Raw genomic sequence first — 17,507 nt, forward strand, 5'->3', positions numbered from 1 at the left:
GCAGTGCAGCCGCACTCGTTCACGGAAGGGAATGCTTCCAGGGCATTTTTTGACAAGGCTCTTGTAAAAGAGGTCTGAGGGGTTGCAGTGCTGGAACGGGGAGGTAGAGGGGACGGGGAAAGCTTCTGATTTATCTAGAGACTTCCCCCTATTGAGGTAAGGACCAATTGGGGCATTTTTTTCCCCTTCAGATTTACTTTAAAACTTGATTTTTGAAAGAACCTATCATAGTGTCCCAACTTTTCATCTCTCACTGTGTACTATAGATGGACCAATCCAACACCAGAAATGATGAGCAATGAGGGATCTGACTGGTCTTCCTGATATGGTCACAGCGGCACATGACCCCCTGATACGATAAGCAGTGAGGGATCTGACTAGTCTTCCTGATATGGCCACAATGTCACATGACCTCCTGACACCATGAGCAGTGAGGGATCTGACTGGTCTTCCTGATATGGTCACGCGTCACATGACCCCCTGACACTATGAGCAATGCGGGATCTGACTGGTCTTTCTGATATGGTCACAGCGTCACATGACCCCCTGATATGATAAGCAGTGAGGGATCTGACTAGTTTTCCTGATGGCCACAATGTCACATGACCCCCTGACACCATGAGCAATGAGGGATCTGACTGGTCTTCCTGATATGGTCACAGCGTCACATGACCCACTGATACGATAAGCAGTGAGGGATCTAACTAGTCTTCCTGATATGGTCACAGCGTCACATGACCCCCTGACACCATGTGCAGTGAGGGATCTGACTGGTCTTCCTGATATGGTCACAGCGTCACATGACCCCCTGATATGATGAGCAATGAGGGATCTGACTGGTATTCCTGATATGGTCACAGCGTCACATGACCCCCTGATATGATGAGCAATGAGGGATTTGACTGGTCTTCCTGATATGGTCACAGCATCACAAGACCCCCTGATATGATGAGCAATGAGGGATTTGACTGGTCTTCCTGATATGGTCACAGCGTCACATGACCCCCTCATATGATGAGCAGTGAGGGATCTGACTGGTCTTCCTGATATGGTCACAGCGGCACATGACCCCCTGACACCATGAGCAGTGAGGGATCTGACTGGTCTTCCTGATATGGTCACAATGTCACATGACCCCCTGACACCATGAGCAGTGAGGGATCTGACTAGTCTACCTGATATGGTCACAGAGTCACATGATCCCCTGACACCATGTGCAGTGAGGGATCTGACTGGTCTTCCTGATATGGTCACAGCGTCACATGACACCCTGATACGATAAGCAGTGAGGGATCTGACTGGTCTCCCTGATATGGTCACAGTGTCACATGACCCCCTGACACCATGAGCAGTAAGGGAGCTGACTGGTCTTCCAGATATGGTCACTGCGTCACATGACCCCCTGATACGATAAACAGTAAGGGATTGGACTAGTCTTCCTGATATGGTCACAGCATCACATGACCCCCTGATACGATAAGCAGTTGGGGATCTGACTGGTCTTCCAGATATGGTCACAGCGTCACATGATCCCCTGACACAACCACTGAGGGATCTGACTGGTCCTACTAATATGGTCACAGCATCACATGACCCCTAGTTACAACCACTGAGGGATCTGACTGGTCTTCCTGATATGGTCACAGCATCACATGACCCCCAGGCACAACCAATGAGGGATCTGACTGGTCTTCCTGATATGGTCACAATGTCACATGACCCCCTGATACAAAAAGCAGTGAGGGAACTGACTGGTCTGTCTGATATGGTCACAGCATCACATGGCCCCCTGACACAACCACTGAGGGATCTGACTGGTCTGTCTGATATGGTCACAGCATCACATGGCCCCCTGACACAACCACTGAGGGATCTGACTGGTCTGTCTGATATGGTCACAGCATCACATGACCCCCTGACACAACCACTGAGGGATCTGACTGTTCTGTCTGATATGGCCACAGCATCACATGGCCCCCTGACACAACCACTGAGGGATCTGACTGTTCTGTCTGATATGGCCACAGCATCACATGGCCCCCTGACACAACCACTGAGGGATCTGACTGGTCTGTCTGATATGGCCACAGCATCACATGACCCCCTGACACAACCACTGAGGGATCTGACTGGTCTGTCTGATATGGTCACAGCATCACATGACCCCCTGACACAACCACTGAGGGATCTGACTGTTCTGTCTGATATGGCCACAGCATCACATGGCCCCCTGACAACCACTGAGGGATCTGACTGTTCTGTCTGTTATGGCCACAGCATCACATGGCCCCCTGACACAACCACTGAGGGATCCGACTGGTCTGTCTGATATGGTCACAGCATCACATGACCCCCTGACACAACCACTGAGGGATCTGACTGTTCTGTCTGATATGGCCACAGCATCACATGGCCCCCTGACACAACCACTGAGGGATCTGACTGGTCTGTCTGATATGGCCACAGCATCACATGACCCCCTGACACAACCACTGAGGGATCTGACTGGTCTGTCTGATATGGTCACAGCATCACATGACCCCCTGACACAACCACTGAGGGATCTGACTGTTCTGTCTGATATGGCCACAGCATCACATGGCCCCCTGACAACCACTGAGGGATCTGACTGTTCTGTCTGTTATGGCCACAGCATCACATGGCCCCCTGACACAACCACTGAGGGATCCGACTGGTCTGTCTGATATGGTCACAGCATCACATGACCCCCTGACACAACCACTGAGGGATCTGACTGTTCTGTCTGATATGGCCACAGCATCACATGGCCCCCTGACACAACCACTGAGGGATCCGACTGGTCTGTCTGATATGGCCACAGCATCACATGACCCCCTGACACAACCACTGAGGGATCTGACTGGTCTGTCTGATATGGTCACAGCATCACATGACCCCCTGACACAACCACTGAGGGATCTGACTGTTCTGTCTGATATGGCCACAGCATCACATGGCCCCCTGACAACCACTGAGGGATCTGACTGTTCTGTCTGTTATGGCCACAGCATCACATGACCCCCTGACACAACCACTGAGGGATCTGACTGTTCTGTCTGATATGGCCACAGCATCACATGACCCCCTGACACAACCACTGAGGGATCTGACTGTTCTGTCTGATATGGCCACAGCATCACATGGCCCCCTGACACAACCACTGAGGGATCCGACTGGTCTGTCTGATATGGTCACAGCATCACATGACCCCCTGACACAACCACTGAGGGATCCGACTGGTCTGTCTGATATGGTCACAGCATCACATGACCCCCTGACACAACCACTGAGGGATCTGACTGTTCTGTCTGATATGGCCACAGCATCACATGACCCCCTGACACAACCACTGAGGGATCTGACTGTTCTGTCTGATATGGCCACAGCATCACATGGCCCCCTGACACAACCACTGAGGGATCCGACTGGTCTGTCTGATATGGTCACAGCATCACATGACCCCCTGACACAACCACTGAGGGATCTGACTGTTCTGTCTGTTATGGCCACAGCATCACATGGCCCCCTGACACAACCACTGAGGGATCTGACTGTTCTGTCTGATATGGCCACAGCATCACATGGCCCCCTGACAACCACTGAGGGATCTGACTGTTCTGTCTGATATGGCCACAGCATCACATGGCCCCCTGACACAACCACTGAGGGATCTGACTGGTCTGTCTGATATGGTCACAGCATCACATGACCCCCTGACACAACCACTGAGGGATCTGACTGTTCTGTCTGATATGGTCACAGCATCACATGACCCCCTGACACAACCACTGAGGGATCTGACTGTTCTGTCTGATATGGCCACAGCATCACATGGCCCCCTGACACAACCACTGAGGGATCTGACTGGTCTGTCTGATATGGTCACAGCATCACATGACCCCCTGACACAACCACTGAGGGATCTGACTGGTCTGTCTGATATGGCCACAGCATCACATGGCCCCCTGACACAACCACTGAGGGATCTGACTGTTCTGTCTGTTATGGCCACAGCATCACATGGCCCCCTGACAACCACTGAGGGATCTGACTGTTCTGTCTGATATGGCCACAGCATCACATGGCCCCCTGACACAACCACTGAGGGATCTGACTGTTCTGTCTGATATGGCCACAGCATCACATGGCCCCCTGACACAACCACTGAGGGATCTGACTGGTCTGTCTGATATGGTCACAGCATCACATGACCCCCTGACACAACCACTGAGGGATCTGACTGGTCTGTCTGATATGGCCACAGCATCACATGGCCCCCTGACACAACCACTGAGGGATCTGACTGGTCTGTCTGATATGGTCACAGCATCACATGACCCCCTGACACAACCACTGAGGGATCTGACTGGTCTGTCTGATATGGCCACAGCATCACATGGCCCCCTGACACAACCACTGAGGGATCTGACTGGTCTGTCTGATATGGCCACAGCATCACATGGCCCCCTGACACAACCACTGAGGGATCTGACTGTTCTGTCTGATATGGCCACAGCATCACATGACCCCCTGACACAACCACTGAGGGATCTGACTGGTCTGTCTGATATGGCCACAGCATCACATGGCCCCCTGACACAACCACTGAGGGATCTGACTGGTCTGTCTGATATGGTCACAGCATCACATGACCCCCTGACACAACCACTGAGGGATCTGACTGTTCTGTCTGATATGGTCACAGCATCACATGGCCCCCTGACACAACCACTGAGGGATCTGACTGGTCTGTCTGATATGGTCACAGCATCACATGACCCCCTGACACAACCACTGAGGGATCTGACTGGTCTGTCCAGGGCCGGGCCGAGGCAGAGGCGAGAGAGGCTCCAGCCTCAGGGCGCAGTGTAGGAGGGGGCGCACAACCCACTCTGCTATCGTTCCCCTATTGTGTTTGAAGCAGAGAGAAATAAGAAAAGGGGATACATGGCAGTGACTGCAAGCCAGATAACGGGAGGGATGGAGGGGCGCACTTTGGTGTCTCAGCCTTGGGTGCTGGTGGACCTTGTCCCGGCTCTGGGTCTTTCTGATATGGTCACAGCATCACATGACTCCCTGAAATCTACATTAGCGGACACACAATGGTTCTTTCTTTCCTCCACAGAACAGGAAACAATATTCAGACATGCCTTATTCTCATGTTTTGGACACCACCAAACACATAACTCATTAAATGAGTTGACAAAATGGAAACCAAACACAGGAACAATTATTAAAACATTAGTGATCTGGTAAAAAAATAAAAATGTGGGGTGGGGGGCATCAGCTGTTTTTTATTGTTAGAAAAGGGGTAACTAGGACTGTGGTAGCCCCAGAAATCCCTCACACCTCCCTCCCTTCCAGCAAGCTTCTTTGCTTCTCCCATTATTGTCCTAATATTTTCTTATAGGGGCACTATGATGGAAAACTGAACTTTAAAATAGTAAAGAATGCTGTCATTATTTTCTATTTTTAGGTAGCGGTCACTTACAGTAAGTTTCTTTTAATATGATGGTTCTGACCTCTTACTGACAGGTTTTGAACTAGTCCATCTCCTCATGGGAGATTCTCAAGATTTTCAAAAGAACTTATTTAACGGCAGTTGCTCAGTGCAACTGGCAGAAAATAGTGTGCGAGCGTGAGGAGACCCATCTTTGTATAGATCTTTTCGAGGGAGTGCTTTCAAAACAGTGAAAGAAACACTTAAAGAGGCACTGTAGTGCCACATAGTAGAATGCAGTAAATTATTTAGGATGATCACTTTTAAAGGATACCAGAGCCAAAGCACATGAGAAACGGGGGGAGCAGGAATGTATGGTGAGCCGTCCTAATGTCCTCCGCTCCCCCGTTCTCCTTTGTGCCCCTTCACTGCTTCCAAATGCACTCCGGCACCCTCTTTAGGGTCTTCGAAGTCAGGCATCATTGCGGCTGCGCTGGCCCAGCTGCGCTAGTCCTACAATATACTGTTGTATATTGGTATGTAGTCCCGCCCTCCCAGTGAAGTTTAGCCTAGGCTGTTTAGCTATGCGGAATTCTCCACCTAGAGTATTGTAGGAGACCAGGCATTATTTGTACTGGTTTTGGAACACTGAATATACAAGCTTTGATTGGACACCGTGCTGTGTGATACTCCTGTTGTTTATTGCCTGAAGAAGCGGGATTTGTCCTGTGAAACGCGTTGCCACTTTTTTTAGGAGTATGTGAATAAATTGTTTATTACTTTAATCGACAGCATTTGTGTCTGTTTTAGGCTGGCTGGTCCACTACCGCCTCCCGAACATTTTAAACATTTTTAGTGATTTTTATCCTTCTGGCGCCTCTGTACATCTCCACAAATCAAGATATCCACCCCCGGGGGCTTTTTCCTCTATCCACAGAGAGTGACGTCTTAGTCCTGAGTGGGGACAGGCTTGTTCTCCCCACCTGCCTTTACAGTGGTTGCCTTGGTGGTAACCCAGGTTTGTAAGTATAATACTTACGCTTCATACATCCTCTCCCATCTTCCAATACATACCGTATATACTCGGCTATAAGTCGAGAAATTTAGGACTGACTCAAAGTTTAAAAGTGTGTGTGTGTGTGTGTGTGTGTGTGGGGGGGGGGGGGGGGTGGACTTATACGTGAGTAGTCCCAAATTTCCCAACTTATAGCCAATATGCCAGTGTGCCTCCTCCCTCCCACCCACCATCACCCAATGGGAGCCGTCTGCATCAATGCCCTACTTGCGCTTTGTAATCCTGTGGCAAAGTGATTCCCACGGCAGAAGCAGTCACCCCCCATCAGCGTGCGCTGGTTTCTCTCTTCTCCCTTTACTCGCGCTGACCTCCGTGCTTTAGCGTAGCCCCGCCTCCTGATGTCAGAAGACGGAGCTACGCTAAAGCACGGAGGTCAGCGCGAGTGAAGGGAGAGAGAAACCAGCGCACGCTGATGGGGGGTGATGCCTTCTGCCGTGGGGATCACTTTGCCACAGGATTACAAAGCGCAAGTAGGGCATTGATGCAGACGGCTCCCAGGATTACAAAGTGCAAGTAGGAAATTTATACAGAGGCTCCCATTGGGTGATGGTGGGTGGGGGAGGGTAATTATAAGCCTCAAATGCTTGGGTGATGGTGGGAAGGAGGGGTGCAATGGAGACAGGGTCAGGGGCCCCCTATGGGTGATGGTGGGTGGGGGGGGATTTAGAGGCAGCAAGCATGTGGGTGATGGTGGGTGGGAGGGATGGGGGAATTACAGGCAGCATAGGTAGGGAAAATGAAAAATTCCAGCTTATGAGGGTCAAATATTGGGGTCGACTTATACATGGGGTCGACTTGTATCCGAGTATATACGATACTACACTATATTGGGTTCTCAGTTTTCTGCTTTTTATTCTTTTGAAAAGAATAAATACAATGTATTTATTCTTAAAAGTGCTGGGGAAATCGATATACAAAGCACTTTTTCAAGCGCTTTGTGATTTAAATATACCTTCCATTGAGCCAAAGCGCAGAAAATGGTACAGGCAGCGCTTTTGCAATCGGAAAGCAATCGAAATGCTCATATGTGAACACTCTCATAGGAAATCATTGCACAAACGCTTTTAGAGCGGTTTCTAAAATCGGCAGCACTTTAAAAAATCCGCACACGCTAATAGTGTGAACAAGCCCTAAGAGTTCGGAACCATCAGATTAAAAACACTGTCAATGACCTACCTAGAAAAAGCTTAATTTCAGTGGATTTCACACTGGATCAAATCTACGGTACATTTTATATGTATGTTTATATATGTATTATAAATGTTACAGTTTTTGTCATTATGCCCCTTTAAGTTTGTCACCGCAGATTCGGGGAAACGTGTGTAAATATTACAGGTCGAATTTCCGCAAATCCAAATCCAAAAAGATTCATGAATCTTTAGAATCTCTAAGAATGTTCATAAGCATTGTGTGATCTCATCGTAAGAATAGTAGTTGGAATAGTACAGTATATTAGAATAGTATATTCTAAGTCTAACTACTATTCCTACTACTATTCCTACATGCATCAAACAATTCTTATGCACAGGGTTCGAGAGATTTGAGATTCAAAATATTTGAGAACCTTTTTGAATTTGGATTCAAGGAAATCTGGGATTCATCCCATCTCTAATATATTCCAATGAACCCTCCATACTCTGGCCTTTTTAAAAAAAAAAAAGAAGAAGAAGAAAAAAAAAGGGCCTGACTAAGTAACCAGGGATCACTAGTTACGTTTCTTGCAGTACTCATCTAAGCTGAGCAGATCGCTTATCTTCTGATCAGTCCTACAATATGCCTCAGTGCCTGTAACATGCACTATGCTCCGAGGGGACATCAAATCTTTATATATATATAGTAGATTCCATTATTGATTGAAGCCTATTTTTTAATTATGCATTTAGTTTTCTAAAGTTATTTTTGAGCAAACTTAAAGGACCATTGCTGAAAAAAAATAATATGAACGCTTATAAGAAGCACATTTGTCCCAGATTAAAGTGCATAGTTTACTTTTCTCCTATGTTGCTGTTGATTACAGCAGGCAATATTAATGCTGTAAATCAGACAGGTTTTGGACTAGTCCACCTCCTAGGGGATTCTCAGTATCTCCTTTGTTCCTTACTAAAGCAATCCCTGGAAAGGAGCTATATAAAGGTGTCAGCTAAAGCCTCCCTACTCATTTGCACACAATTTGACAGTTGGACTGAGCGACTGCCATGCAGTAATTGCTTTTGAAAATATAACCCTGCCAATATCGCATGAGGAGATGGACTATTCCAAAACCGGTCTGTCAAAGCCTTACTATTCCAAAATCTGTCAGATTTCTCCTGCCTACCGTAAGTGACAGCAACATAGGAGAAAAGTAATTTATAGTGCATTTTATTCTGGGAGAAATGTACTTCTTATATGTATGTGTACACATGTACCAGTATTTTAAATTTTAAAATTTTGGGGGATAGTGGTCCTTTAACTATAAGTACACTAACACTTAAAAAAAAAACAAGAAAAAAAAAAAACAAGTCCCCCTGCACTCATGTTACAAAGCAATTTGAATAATCGGTGCACTCGAACATCATCAAGTTAGTGGATGGGTTTTACCTATCGCCTGTGAAAACAGAAATGTTCAGAAAGTCTGAATTTGAGGTATCACGTAACCAGGTTATAGGTATAGCTACCCATGGATCAGAGGGAAGGCACACCATACCACCATACTGCATCTGGTAGCACTTCTGTTACATACATGGTATGTGTCAATTAACATAGGTTCACTTTCAAGAAAACTAGCATGCACTGTAATACAACCAGAATGTAAGGGAGTTCAGAAACTTACACTATACCAATGCCTCCTACTCAGGACGCTGCTCTGTAGCATCCTTGGTGTTCTCCTTACAGATTTTAGTAACTCTCTGGGGGGCATTCTGCTGCTTGGTTAAAGCATACCTTAGCGCTAAATTAAATTCAAATAGGACACCTTATGTGTGTATAGGGAGCTGCGCGAATTCTTACCGCACCTCCTGTGCCCGAGTCTCTCCTTCCATTCTCTGATAATAATTCAATTCTTCTTCTTCCTGATCAGCACGGTCGATGACCTCCAACATGGACATACTGGGCTGCACTTGCACAGTATGTCCACTAGGGCTCCCCGGTGTCGCCATATGACATCAGCGTGTTCGCATGGTCACAAGGCGACCTAGCAGACATAATGTGCAGGCGCAGTATGTCCTAGTCATTGGTCACTGACTGTGCTGACCAGGAAGAGGAGGGATTGGATTATTACCAGAGAATAGAGGTAGATGTCGGGGCACGGGAAGTGCAGTAAGGATCAGCACAGCTCCTCATACACACAATAGGCGTCCTTTTTGAATTTAATTTAGTTCTAAGGTATCCTTTACATCTTTTGGGGGAGCTGCCCAACTGCTATTTGGGGGATATGTATAGGCTGACCCATTGCAATATTCCATTGTTATAGGCCATGCTTCACTTCAACTTAGACACAACTAATTCAACTGAGACTACGCGTTAAAATATTTGAAGGGCCCCCCCTGCCTCGGGGGCAAATATCAATGTTTACTGACCTATGGGAAGGTAAGGCTCTGGATCCCGTAGAGGCTTCCCGGTTCTCTCTCCGTGCCCTTGGTCAACCATTCTGTGTCATTGGGAGTCCGCTGAAGGTTTCGGAAGCACTTGCGTCTTTGAGTACTTCTGAAGACAGCCGCATCAATACTGCGCAGTACTGACCTGCTCATCTTTAGATGAGCTTGAGGCCCCTTTCACACTGGCTCATTGCGTTGGCCTGTTTTACCGCAGGCCAACCCTATGCCAGTGTAAGTCTACGGGGCCTTTCACAATGACATGCACATAATCGCCGCAACCCTCACGCAAGTGCAAACCTAGGTTACCGTCGATTCTATGTTACCGTCGATTTGGGCGGTGACATGTGGTGGACCGGAAGTTGTGTAAGTCTATAGTGACGCATGTGTTTTTAAAAATTCGGTTGCGTTACGCCGAGCATAGGCAGATGCCTACTTTAGCAATATACTTTCTTCAGCCACAGGAAGTGAGCGCTAGACAGCCTCACTTCCTGCTTGGCCTGCTGCCAGATGGGGATTACTGTGTATTAACGCGGAAATCACCAAAGGCTGTTTTTGGTGTTGCGGTGTGATGCAATCCTAGCATCACACCATAGTGCAAGGCTGTCACCGGTTACCAGTGTGAAACTGGCCTCAGATGAGTACTTCAGAAGCTTCAAGTAGACTTCTGAAGGCCTAATCGACCAGTTGGTCAAATAATTTTAAAGGGGGTGGGGGGACAGCGGTGGGCCGGGGGATGGAGAGAGGACTGTGAAGGCCCTATGGGATCCAGAGGTAAGTATGCAGGGGCATAACTACAAATCATGGGGGGCCCCCAATGTTCACACCCTTTCCTTTGCCAACCATGGGGGGCCCCCAATGTTCACACCCTTTGCTTTGCCAACCCCTTGTGACCCTCAAAGCCAGGGGGACCATCTTGCAAGGGTCATAAAATAAGTGTGGACAAGAGACAAGAGTCATAGGCACACTTCCAGTGGCGGAAAAAATTCGGTCTTGCAGCCAATAAAGTTTTACAAGTTTTACTTTATTTGACTGCTAAAGGGTTGGTCCCTTGGTTCAAGTGAGCCAGATTGTGTCTTCTTGCAAAATTCAGCTCATTGCTATGTAATACTAATGACAAATTAGATTGAAGGTACTTAATGGTACAGAGACGTATGTGCATCAGAAGATTCTATTAAAACGTTAAAAAACATGATTAAAATAGGTGCGAAAAAAAAAGTAAGTGCAAAAAAAGTAAAAAAATTAAAAAGACAATCACCTTAGTGTTTCTCCAGAGGATCCCCTTCTCTTAAATAGATTGACCAAGCTGCTGGAACGGCTGGCAGCTGAAGAAGACTTTCCATCCCCCACGTGCATGCGCACCACGGTGGAGGTGGTGAAGGCGCTGCGGACATTCCTCTCCGGTTTGGCCAGGATGATGTAAACCTTTGGCACGAACATGCAGCCCAAAGCAACCGTGGCACTTAGGCTGACCGAGAAGCACATGGTGATAATTTTGTAGTTGCTTCCGAAGTAGATTGGCACGAACGCCAGCCAAATAATGCAGGTGGTGTACATGGTGAACGCGATATACTTCGCCTCATTGAAGTTGGCTGGCACGTTTCTAGTCTTGAATGCATAGAAAGTACAACTCAAGATCAGCAACCCGTTGTAGCCCAGTGGGGTGACCACACCCAAGTTTTTGGTATTGCAGATCAGGTAGACTTCTTTAATGCTGGGGTAATCAAACATAACATCCGGGGGTTCCATGATGAATAGCGCAACAATGATCCCTAGTTGGACGCAAATTAAGATAAAAGCAATAACCAACTGAGCGCAGGCGCTCATGAACCTCGGTTTCTTGGTGCAGATTTTCTTCTTGCTCCCGGCCAGGATCCTCGCTATGCGGTTAGTTTTGGTGACGAGGGCTGAATAGCTCATGGCCGGGGAAAGGCCAATTCCAATTCTCTGCAGGTAGCAGTAGACCCGTTGTGGTTTTGCGATGAGGCAGAAGGTGCACAAGTAGCCTAAGAAGATGCCGGCCAGGATAATATAGCAGAGCTCCCTGCTGGAGGACTTCACGACTGGAGTATCTCTGTATAGGATAAATATTGCCATGACAAACATAGTGGCCAGAAGGCCTAGACAAGCAAAAACCACAGCTGCAATGGGTTCTGGGTCGCTCCACCTGAGAAATTCCACTGGTATTTGTTCACATCCTGAAAAAAAACAAAAATATGATTACTGTTAATAAACTTTGACACAGAACACTTTTTTCGCACATGTAACACTGAATGCGGATGACAATTGAATGTTCCAAGTATAGTCTAGGGCCACATTACAGTAAGAGTGATTAAGATGTGGAATGCATTGCCACAGGAAGTAGTTATGGCAAACTCTATACCTGCATTTAAAGGGGGCTTACATGCTTTCCTTGCGTTGAAAGACATCCATGGCTACAATTACTAGGTAATGCCTAATGATGTTGATCCAGGGATTTTATCTGATTGCCATCTGGAGTCGGGAAGAAATTTTTTCCCTTTTGGGGCTAATTGGACCATGCCTTAAAAGGGTTTTTCGCCTTCCTCTGGATCAACAGGGATATGTGAGGGAGCAGGCTGGTGTTGTACTTTGTTCTCTGGTTGAACTCGATTTGACGTATGTCTTTTTTCAAATCAAATAACTATGTATTTTCCTGGGGTAAGGAGATTGGAGGTAGTTTGCCCTTTAAGTTATATTAACTCCTAGAGAAAACCCATGCCAATGGGAGTAAGAACATACAAGTGTTATAATAGCACCTATCTTTACATAAATTTGAGGAGCCTTGTTTACTGAATACAAACGAGGGACAACGCTTGGGGTCAGGGTCGGACTGGGACACTGGGGGTCCACCAAAGAAATTTCAACCTGGGGCCCACACGTCCCATGATTGCAGTGAAAAAAGGGAGTGACCATGCACCGGAAGGTGGGCGTGGTCATGATGTATTATGGACAGGGACAAATGTACATGATCTTAGCAGCATTGTAATTCAGAGACACTGCTGCCCAGCAAAACTTTGCATAGAGTCCCCTCCTTCAATATAACGTAATGTCCTACTTTGCAGAGGTTTCGACCGCAGAGGTTGCAGAGGTTGAGACTGCATCGGGGCCCTTGGGCCAAAGGGGTCCCGAAGGGCCCTCCCTCAACTACAGTATTACCTCTCTGTTGGTCCTGTGCTCATAATAATCACTTCTATAGATACTTTGAACAGTGGTAATCATTAACAAGCTATTTCCCATCCCCTTCTTGCACCTCGGACACTGTAGTTGCCATTGGCAGGTTTTGGTGCGTCGTATCAATTGTTATGTATAGAGTGCTCGGGGGGCCCCATTGTAAAATTTGCATCGAGGCCTACAGCTCCTTAGCTACGCCACTGCTCTCAGCATGAGTGATTACAGCACTGAGAAGAGAATTTTTGTGCTGCAGGCAGCAATTGGAGCTCTGTCAGACAAGGATGGGGGGCCCACCAGAGACCAGGAGGCGGGGCCCACCAAGGGAAAAAACTGTACTACTGTGGCCCAGTCCGACCCTGCTTGGGGTGACAAGGGCACAACAAAAAGAGACCGGGAGTATGGCAAGGGACCTGAAGGGCTACAGGGGCAGAAAGAAATCCCAGGTAAGTTTAACCGAACATTAAAATGTCCTATAACCCTAAAACACAAAGCTCTTTACAATCTGTCTCTTCCATACATTTGCATATATACAACTTTTCACAAGCCTCTGCTCTTCTCTGGAAATCCTTCCAAACCACATCCATCACTCTCTGACCCTTGAAACCTTTAAAGCACAGTTCCCCAACCCTGTCCTCAAGGCCCACTAACAGTGCATGTTTTGCAGAAAACCACAAACATGCACAGGTAGGCAGAGCTGATTAACTACCTGTGTGGATTTCCACAAAACATGCACTGTTGGTGGGCCTTAAGGACAGGGTTGGCGAACACTGCTTTAAAGGACCACTATCGTGAAAGAAGTAGGCAGTCAAAATCTGGCGGAACCGACGGGTTTTGGGCCAGTCATCTTCTTATGAGGGATTCTCAGGCTTTTCTTTGTTTTCAACAGCATTTCCTGAACAGCAGTTTAACTCCCAGAATAGTAAGATACCAGCCAGCCTCCCTACTCACTTGCACACTATTTTGTAATTTAGACTTAGCAACTGCTGTTCAGGAAATGCTGTTGAAAACAAAGATAGTGGTCCTTCAAATCTGCACTTTAAACTCCCATTGTCTAACCTAGGCCATTGCACATCAGCCTCGGACAAACTGCTGCCCAAAGGCTTAGCTAGGCTTTTCAGCACCCGGGGACAAACACAGTTTTTGCACCCCCCCCCTCTGGACAAATTGGGCATGGCCATGCATCAGAATGTGGGTGTTGTCATGGGTGGAGCCAAATGTACAAATGCTGTTTAGATAGCCAGATGTGCCCCCTTCCCCTCGTTTAGATAGCCAGATGTACCCTCTATAGTTAGCAAGGTGTGCCCCCTTGTTCTGCTGCTGTTAACACTTCTGCACTCCTCTGCAGAGGGAGGGAGAGAAGCAGGGGCAATTCAGACAATGAGCTGCCTCTCACTCACTACAATTGCATATACAATCTGCATAATCCTGCATCAATTCAAAATTATTTGCATCTCATTGACCATCCCTACTCGCAATGTATTCATCCCTTCAACCTTTATGCAATCTCAGGCCCGGATTTACCTTACAGGAGCCTGTAGGCACAGATGTGCTGGCACTCTAGACTTCACTCTCCATGAACTTACAAACCCCCACTAAACCACTCCTTAAGTGTGCTGGCTGGCCCAGCTGTCACTTCTCCCTGACCCTCAATATTAGGTAGCTAGAGGTGCCCCTGTATGAAGGGAGATCTCGTCAGTAGAATGCTGAGAGCAGAGTGAGTAAACTCTCATTTACACTCTAATCAGGACTCTGCATAAGGAAGGAGGCACTCAGGGAGGGGACTGAGCCGCCTTTCCATCATCATGCGCCTGTAGGCACATGCCTACAGTGCCTGTGCTGTTTACCAACCCCATATTCTGTACCATTGTCTGCAATATGTTTGTTTCTTACTCTGTACAGTGCCATGGAAGGCACCATATAAATCAATTATAATAATAATAATGACATGGAGTGACAGACACTGGCCAGAGGTATGACGTCTTCTCAATATAAATCAGTACCACAGTATTTCTGTGACAGCCTCTGACCTTCAGCAGTTCATTCATTGCATGTCTGGCCTTGCTGTAGTAGAATATAATGTCTCCTAGCAACAGTAACTTCATCAAACTGATCGAAAGTGATTTGCTAGAGATAAGTCTATTGCCCAGAGCACTGTCAGATCATTGCGAGATAATGGCAGAAACATCTCTTCATTCGAAAAACTAAAATATTGGACAGGTTTTGGTATCGGCGAGCTGTAGGTCCTGTGATCCTAAGCCCGTGCTTACTCTATGGCACATAAAGGGTCTCTGAACCCATTTGTGAAATGGTGAGATAAATGTGTGCACACATATTCAGTCTGTTTTCTCACAGTAAGGCCTTGTTCACATCATAAATCGCAAAGCGCTTGCGTTTTTGTAGGCAATTTTTTTTGCCTGTGTGTCAGAGATTTTAGGCTAAGCGCTTTTCTAAGCGCTTTTGCAGAGCGATTCGTTTTTTTCACTTCCTAGCGTCAGTAAGTGAACTCTTTCACCAAGGAATGAATAAGTACAATGTATTTATGCATGAAAGTACTGGGGAAATCGCTATACAAAGCGCTTATTCAAGCTCTTTGCAATTTCCCTATACCTTCCATTATAGTCAAATCGCCCAGAAAATGGTACAGGCAGCGCTTTGGTGAGAGGATCGGAAATGAACCACTCCGATTTGAACACTCTCATAGGGAATCATTGCACAATCGCTTTTAGGGTGATTTTCAAAATTGCCGGCGCTTAAAGAGTAACTGTTAGCCCCAAAAATGAAATTTAAATCTCTATTGCAATCTTTTATTTACTATTTAAGTGAGCCAAAAAGGCAATGCAGAAGTTAAAAAACAATCTATTTTTTTTACTATGTATCCTTTTCCCCAAGCTCCGGACGCAAAGCCGCATATCAGATACTGATGAGCATGCAGAGCATGCCTATGTCTGCCCGACCCCCCTCTCCCCCCCAGGACCAGGTGCCGATATATTCTCACATCAAACAGCTGACCGCTCTGACACGGAGAGAGAGCGGAAGCACTTCCAGCGCCGCCACCGCAGAGCAGCCGCCGCCGAGTCACATGTGAGAGAATCACATGTGAGAGAGATGCACGGCAATAGAGATTTAAATTTCATTTTTGGGGCTAACAGTTACTCTTTAAAAAAACCTGAAAAGGCCCTAAGTGTGAACAGGCGCTAAGGGTTTAGAATTCAGCGCTGTAAATGCCATGGGCTCGATTCACAAAGCGGTGATAACTCAGTTATCACGCCTAAAAGACTTTAGGCGTGATAACCTTTGCACCAGCAAAGTTATCACCGCTTTGTGCTCTAACTCGCGCGAAGTTTCCGCGCGTACGCGCGCAAAGTCCCATAGGGCTTAATGGGAGCTTCGCGCGAAGCGGGGGCGCTGCGCGCAAAAACTTTGCGCGCGGAAAATTCGCGCGAGTTTCTTCTTATCATGCCTAAACTGAGCTAAGGCGTGATAAAGGGGTTTTCACAGGCGTGCAAAGTGTTTGCACCGCTTTGTGAATCAAGCCCCATGTCTCCTCCAACCATCCAGCACTCTATCCAGTCTCCATAGTGGCGTCAAAGCAGCTCCAGAATAGACAGCTGACACCTAGTACGCTGGACCGGGCTAGTTCTCTCATGAAGCAAGGCATTTGCATCAGTCGCAGAGATTACAGGGGTAGCATGCTTGTGCTGTGTGTTTACACTTACAGCATGCAGTCAGAGTAGGAGGAGAAGTGGGAGGAGAGTGAGGTGAACAGGCCATCATTGGGGAAAAGCAGCTTGTTGTGCTGGGTGAGGAGTCTGACAATAAGTGAGGCGGGAGGAGGAAAGAGAGCAGCAGTGTTTTATTTGACTTGCACAGCAGGAGGGAGGAGGTGGCACTGCTGTCCTAACTGAGGAGGAATGGAGTGGCTGAGAGTGAGCAGTTTGTTTGTCACATACTCGCAGCCAGCCAGTGTGCTTTTGTGTTGAGCTGCAGCATGTCATGTGAGAACATTAAATGAAGCAGAGTAAATTGTCGGGTGCTGTGCGATTGTTCCAAATTGAGGTGTGGGGGCCCATCCTCACAAGTCTGCCTCGGGCAGCAAAAAGTCTAGAACCGGCCCTGACGCTGGAGCCTGAAGGCTCAAGCCTAGTGTGCCTAGCACTAAATCCGGGCCTGGAAATATGCCTTTTAATATTTTCTTTATTTGTATGGTTTT

General features: G+C 47.2%; 1 protein-coding gene across 11 annotated transcripts in view; it reads right to left on the bottom strand.

Moving 5' to 3' along the window:
• GRM5 (glutamate metabotropic receptor 5) overlaps positions 1-17,507 on the bottom strand; it is a 459,510-nt gene that overhangs the window by 23,715 nt on the left and 418,288 nt on the right. For all 11 annotated transcript variants that reach the window (XR_011026045.1, XM_068266785.1, XM_068266784.1 and 8 more), the window contains one exon: positions 11,364-12,303. Coding sequence is in view for 10 of the 11 variants with exons in the window: in XM_068266785.1 (XP_068122886.1) it covers positions 11,364-12,303 (940 nt within the window). In the remaining variant the exon portion in view is untranslated. The remainder of the gene's footprint in view (positions 1-11,363; positions 12,304-17,507) is intronic.

Source organism: Hyperolius riggenbachi, chromosome 2, assembly GCF_040937935.1.
Source record: "Hyperolius riggenbachi isolate aHypRig1 chromosome 2, aHypRig1.pri, whole genome shotgun sequence".
In the NCBI taxonomy this organism is placed as follows: Eukaryota; Metazoa; Chordata; class Amphibia; order Anura; family Hyperoliidae; genus Hyperolius; species Hyperolius riggenbachi.